This window comes from Miscanthus floridulus, chromosome 6 (assembly GCF_019320115.1).
Source record: "Miscanthus floridulus cultivar M001 chromosome 6, ASM1932011v1, whole genome shotgun sequence".
NCBI classification, from domain to species: Eukaryota; Viridiplantae; Streptophyta; class Magnoliopsida; order Poales; family Poaceae; genus Miscanthus; species Miscanthus floridulus.
Window position 1 is genome coordinate 120,485,664 of NC_089585.1, and position 6,787 is coordinate 120,492,450.

Below are 6,787 nucleotides of genomic sequence, written 5' to 3' on the forward strand. Positions count from 1 at the left end.
ACTCTCCTGCGTATTCGAGAAAAAAAAAAGATCAATGATTTAGTTATTTATTTAAATAAGATATTCAGTAGGGCAAGCCACAAGCATGCGTAGCATGTTTACAGTATGAGAACTTCAAGCCGATAGATGGGAAATCAAGGCTCTAAAAAGCAATTCAGTAAGTCAAAACTGTAGATACTTTGAAATGTGATACAAAAATAAATTTAGTTATCGAATTCAGTTAGTGCAAATATATGAGAATGAGAATCTTACTAACCCCACAACCTTTAATGTGTCATTCGTGGAAAGAGGAGGTTAGTGCTGTGCTCAAATGTTCATCTCCAGTTCCTGCAGGCACGTTGGATGGATCAACTCAGAAAAAGAGATGCATGTCATAAATTTTGACAGCACTGAATAATTTCTAACACGGTTTGGAAGGCATAGAGTGATCTAAAATATAGGATTCACATGAGTAAAGCAATGCAGTTTCCCTGGGGCAAGCCATTAGCATCTCAAGAAATGGTGTACCTATATACAAGCATGAAAACATACAAATATTCGTTAGTGAGTGGCACCTTTGGAGCAAGTCAGGTGACTGGAAGCTTTATAGCCTACAATGAACCAAATATTTTAGATTAGGTAACGTATGCAAGGAAAATTATATCAAAGAAGAAAATCGGATGCATCACCAAGTACTACCCGAAGAGTAATGATTTTAGAAAAGCTTGGCCTGTAGGCAGTCAGTTGCTTGCAATGACTTTTTAATTAAATATTTTGCTTAAAACTGAAAGAACCCTCAGACCACAGGGAAATAGGTACCTGCAGGTCACCACAAGAATAACCTCACTGCAAAAATAATGCCGGTTGCACGCGATTATGGGAACAACACCACAGGGGGAACAGGGACTCGCCTGCACAAATGTTATGGCAAAGAAGCAAAGCACGGGGAGAGGCTTTCCAAGAAGCGTCTCTGTGCGAACACAAATAGTAAGATCTGTGGTCCAACATTGTAAGACATGAAAGCTTATTTAGGATGAGGCAACAAATGAACCTCATAATGGCTTTCACATGGTGAAAACAAATTCTTGCAATAGGAAGATGGTGGAACCATAACTAAGATACGGAGGAGCAAAACTTACTTCGGTTCCCTCTTATAGCGAGAGCATACAAGTTGGCTGCAAACTGTGATATGGAGCAAAACTTACTTCGGTTCCCTCTTATAGTGAGAGCAAAAATATTGGCAGACCTTGAACGCTTACTCTTGTGGTATTTTAACTCTTCTCCCGTGCTAGAAACTGGAATTGTATTCGGATGAAGAACTGGTTAATCCGTGTGCTACTGTTGGTCTGATTTTTGCAATTTTATAGGCTGTTTATTTTGTTTGATGTTCCCAGTTACGCCAAATGCTACTTTTGTTTATTTTCTAAGCTGAATAATATGATGAGTGAGGAACAGTAGATGTTTTCCTGCATAGTAATACACACCACAACAATAACATCAACATGTAAAGCACTGCAATTGCATGCTTTTTTCTTCACCAGCACACTGCGTATAGCAAAGGGGCAGCCAATCGACCGTCCCCTTAAATAATGAGCTACTCACTCGTCTCTCCCAATAAAGCAAACAAACAACTATTTTTAGACTATACAGTACAGTGCAGTTTCGTGTCCTTCCAACCCTCCCAACTCTTCTGAAACCAGCAAACCAAATCAGGCGCACGATATGGACGATGAAGACGACGACGCGACGCACAACGCCGGTGCAGCAGCCACCTCTGCGCCTCTAGCGCACAGAAGCTGAGCGACGGCCTCGTACCCCATGGCCTCCGCCATCTGGAGCGGCGCGGCGCCGCGCCTGGTCCTGGCGTTAACGTCGGCGCCCATGTCGAGCAGCAGCTCCACGGCCTCGGCGTGGCCGCCCTCGACGGCGAGGTGCAGCGGCCTGTGGCCTTCCACGTCCTCGCACTCGACGTCCATGCAGCCCGACCCGGCGAGCAGGGCGATCGCATCGCAGTGGCCCTTGATCGCCGCCAGGTGGAGCGCCGTGAGGCCGTACTGGTCACGCCCGCGGATGCCCGCGCGCTTGCTGAGCAGGGACTCGAGGCTCCCGAGGTCGCCTCGCCTCGCCGCCGTCATGACCAGCTCCCACCGTTCCAGGACGTCCACCACTTCTTGCTGCACCCAGCAAAACAACACCGCCGTTACGCTATTGGAGAAGAATGACCTTGCATTAGCTAATACTATCGCTCGTCCTACTCGACCCGTTCCTGTCATGATTCACGAGCACAACTACGCGGCTCGCATAAGCCAAAAGTTGCGTGCAGCCTGAAGCTGGTCCATGGCGTGATTCCTTGTCTCTCTTCTCGTGTTCTGTTCGTTAATTAGTGACAGATTAGTATATGCGGTTTCCCGTAAGGGTTGTTTGTACATGGCAAATGAATCTGTGTCCGGTGAGGGGAAATTGCATTGTGCCTGCAAGTCCTGCACGGCTTCCAGCTGACGATCGGCGCCGCCGCCCCCCACCCAGCCCGCGGGCTGCTCGCCGCCATCTGCTCAGCGGCGGCTGTGAAGGATAGAGATGATGATGGGGCCCCCTCCCAGCGTCGTTCCTGGGCGGATCTGGCTGAGGGCGAACTTCGGGCGGAGGCTGCCGACCTGCAGTGGGAAGATGTCCTCGGCCGTGGTCCTGTGGAGCGTGTGGCTCTCAGTGACTCGGAGGACTATCTCGATTCTGATGTGCCCGAGTCGCCGACGCCGCCGCCGCAGGGGAAGGGGAAGAGTGTGATGGAGACTGCTGGTAAGCGTCAGCGGGCGCATCGTCATCGTCACAGCAAGCGCCGCACGGAGGGATTCATGGCGGCCGCGCGACGTTCCCACCCGGCCGTGGTGCCTGATCTGCCGCCCCCACCACCGCGGCGTGCTCTGGTCTGGGGCGGGAGGTCCCCGCCGTCGCACCCTGCGCGGCCTCGGGGACAGCCGGACCAGGAGGGGTTCTTCCAGGTGCGTTCCAGGCGCTGCGACAGGCGCCACAGTCCTCCAAGGTCGCCGCCGAGACCCGTCCCACCGGAGCTGGAGGGCTTGTGCTTCAACTGCCTCCAGTCGGGCCATGTCAAGGCGCAGTGCCGCGCCAGGCCGAGATGCTACAACTGTTGGGGCGAGGGCCACCACGCTGCGAGCTGCCTACTCCCCCGCTCCTCGGCTGTTGGGGTGAAGCGTGGCCGCTCCCCGCGGCGGTCTGGGGACGCTCGCCGGGTTGCGCCGCGGCGCCCGGATGGTGCTCGCCTTCGGCCCAACTCGGCGGACACCGTCTCCGGGGGTTCGTTGTTAACAGGGCGGTCCACGTCGGTGCCTTACTGCTGTCGGCATCCATCACCACCGGCTGCGCCGTCGCCGCCCCCACCACCTCCGCCTCCACCTCCGCCGCCTCCGCCACCTGTCTTCCAGCCCGCCGCCGGCACCAGCTCGGAGTTTGACAGGGGCTCCAGGAACCTTGCCGACCCTGCTATTCGGGACCCCCGCGCGCGCCCACGGTGGTTATCTCGCGTTCCACGGAGATCCAGGCGGCCGAGGATGCGCTTGAGCAAGCCCTGGTGGGCTTGGTGGGGGGCACCAGGCCGGTGGTTTCTACGGCCACAGTCTACAGCTTCCTCTACTCTGAGTTTGAGCTTACGATGAACAATGTGGAGTTGCGGCGGCACCACCCGGAAGATTTCATCGCACGTTTCCGCCGGCGTGCGGACCATGATCGTGTCCTTGCTTCGCGGCCGGGTGGATACCTTCTGCCCCTCACCTGGAGACCTTGGCAACGAACTTCACTGGCCACTGCAGAAAGCTTCAATTTTCAGGTGGTTGTGGGCATGCTGCGTGTACCGCTTCACGCGCGCAATGTGGCTACTGCCCAGATCATCCTGGGCCCTTCTTGCTCGGGGATTGAAATCACAAGGCTTCGAGACATACCTGATGACGACGACCGAGAATTCTTTGTCAAGGCATGGTGCAAACATCCGGATCTCATCGAAGACGAGCAGACCATCTCAATTCCGGAGCCTGTTTTGCCTGTTGCAGCTATGGGCAATCCTGCCCCGCCACGCCTCTTGCAGTACCAGGTTAGGATCAGGGTGGTCGCCTTCCAGGATTGGACCACACCCCCTGCCTCACCTGGTGATGATGATCGTAATGATGATAGTGATGGCCCTGATGATGGTCGTGCTGATGATAACTTTCAAGACCGGGGGGAGCATTGGCCAACACCGCGGCGCGATAGTGATGATGACTCCGGTGATAGCAACTGTAATAATTATCACCCAACATGCTACTACCCACCAGAGGAAGCGGGTGGACGTGATCCATCCATGTCAGTGCAGGTGGGCGAGTTCAGATGCCCCTGTGCGCCGGAGGTCGTTGCTCGGCACACTGATGTTCATGGCACGCGCAAGGAGTCTGTGGAGGCTCCCGAGCGTTGGGAGATGATGTCTGCACCGCGTACTCCTTGGACGCGGGCATCAAATTTTACGACGGTCAACACTCCATCACCGTGGATTGATAGGCAGCTCGGCTCCCCTACCACCGGCGTCGTGGCGCGGTTCCTGAACGTCGCGCCACTGCTCCTCCACGCGGGTGTTTCAACACTCGAACCTGTACATGTTGATCAGGACTGGTGGGCTGATCTGGCGGTGAATGAGCATTCAAATGATGTCAGTGCTCAAGCGTGTGTTGGTTAGGAGGGGGCCACTTCCGGGTCGACCTCGAACTCGGTGGACTGGTGGGCGGACCTGATTGAGGCTGAACTTGTCTCCACCACATATGTTGCGGCCAGCCCAGTTGTTGATGGGGCTGGACTTCATGAGGAGGATGAGAGCGCTGTGGAGGAACCTGTTTCTGTAGTGGATGCGGCCAATGATGCGGCCACTGTCATGGATGCGGCAGCTGCTACACAGGCTGCGCTGGAGGCGGAGGTGTGCGTCCCCATGCACACACCCCTGATCCGCGCGGGACCTAGGCCTCGGCGGGCGCGAACGCCGGTCTCCATCCCGTCGCTGCGACGGAGTGGCAGGATTGCAGCAAGGCCAAGGGCACCAAATGCAACGGTGCAGGCGCAGCTGCTGCTCCTTAAGAAGCTGGGAGTCGCTGTGGCGGAGGGTGAGCATGCCTATGAGGTTGAGAAGAAGATCAAGCTGGCATTCAGGGGAGATATGTCGACCAGGAAAAGGGAGGCACTACAACTCTTCCTTGAAAATGGAATTGACCTGACAACTGTGGACCTAAACCTCCATGGTCTGGAGGACGTGGCGCTCTGAGCGCTGCAATCACACACGGATGTCGCCAAATTGGTTATCCAATGTCGACGACCTTCAGTTGCTTCGTCTGGAACGTCCGCGGTCTCAATGATCGCGCACGTCGTAATGTGGTTTGCGAATTGCTGCTGCTGCACAAGCCGTCGTGTGTGTATCCAGGAGACCAAACTCTCCAGCTTATGTAATTTGCTTGCGAATGGTGGTTGCGGTCTAGAAAGACAGTTCAAAAATCGCTGCGACGTGGCTTTGATTCGCTTATTTTCCTGGTGGGCTGGATGTTGTGGAAAGAAAGGAACTCCCGCACCTTTAATGCTGTTGCATCAACGCCTGGGCTGCTGGTTCTCGCGATGCAGGAGGAGGCCGAGCGCTGGTGCTTGGCAGGGAACATATGCCTGGGGCTGATCTTGGCGAGGTTGTAGTTCGTTTTGCCCTTTGTCGCAAAATTTGCTAAAATGTAATCTTTGGTTGTGAATCCAGTAGTGCTAGGTTTTAGTAACCATGTCGTTACCATGGCTTGTTTTCAAAACTCTATCTGCTTAATGAAATATGCGCTGCGGCGTGTTTAAAAAAAAAATCCGAAGTCGATGTGCGAGTGTTGTTGGTACAGGACAGTAGGAAGGACAAGCAGGTAGATTCGAAGTCGCTCGCTTACGTATCCCTTCTCGCGGGCCACGTCCAGCGGAGTCCTCCCGCGCGCGTCGACCGCCGACGTGTCGGCGCCCATGTCGACCAGCACAGCCACCGCCTCGGCCTCGCCGGCCGCGGCCGCAGCGTGCAGGACCGTCCTCCCTTGGCGGTCACGCGCGGCCAGCGCCTCGGGCCCCAGCCGCCTCACCTCCCCGCAGTCCCCCCTCGCGGCTGCCGCGTGCAGCTGCAGCGGCTGCGGCGCCCACTGCTCGGCGTCGGCGGGCGCCGCGGCCTGCAGGTGCTCCAGGAACGGCAGCAGGTGCGGCTGCCGGCGCAGGATGAGGCGTGTTAGTATTGATCTCCCACCAGTTAGGCCCAACGGCCTAACTGGGCCTTGTCCTCGCGCCCTGATCGGGGGCGCCCAACCCTACATGGTTGGTGGGCCCCCGTCGCACAGCGCTATAAAGGAAGGTGGGGGCCGGGGCTCGCGACACGAGGTTTTTACCGCGCCGCCAGTCACCCCACCGACATCCTAAACCCTAGACCCGATCGAAAGTAGGGGCGCTGCCAGCGACGAGAAGTACCACCGACGCCGGCAACGCCACCCGACGCTCACGCCGCCGTCGAGGACGCCACAGCGCCGACTCCCTCTCCACCGACCGTCGCTGCCGGCGCGCAGATGGCGTCCGCCAACGAAAGCCCGGCCGGAGCTTCAACAACTACGGCGTTTGACGGTTTGCTACTTATCACCTATCCCTCAATCTCTCTCTGTGAAATCCGATTGATCTATTACTGTGCTAAGAATCCCGATCCGATGAACATATCTAAGAACCTTAGAACTAACAATGGCATCCGAGCCAAGGTTCGACAAGAAATCGATCCAATACG

General features: G+C 55.8%; 1 protein-coding gene across 1 annotated transcript; it reads right to left on the bottom strand.

Moving 5' to 3' along the window:
* Positions 1 to 1,461: 1,461 nt before the first annotated feature.
* Positions 1,462 to 6,430, bottom strand: LOC136461130 (protein VAPYRIN-like). The gene is made up of 3 exons (XM_066460564.1): positions 6,425 to 6,430; positions 5,925 to 6,326; positions 1,462 to 2,153 (listed from the first exon to the last, which is right to left on the bottom strand). Exons 1-3 carry the CDS (start codon positions 6,428 to 6,430, stop codon positions 1,689 to 1,691), a joined length of 873 nt encoding a protein of 290 aa, XP_066316661.1. The 3' UTR covers positions 1,462 to 1,688.
* Positions 6,431 to 6,787: the final 357 nt, after the last annotated feature.

Bases quoted from the DNA above. Each gene is read 5' to 3' on its own strand.
- LOC136461130 (XM_066460564.1), bottom strand. The intron at 2,154-5,924 runs GTAAGCGAGCGA...TGCTGGGTGCAG, and splicing joins TGGCCCGCGAGAAGGGATAC to CAAGAAGTGGTGGACGTCCT.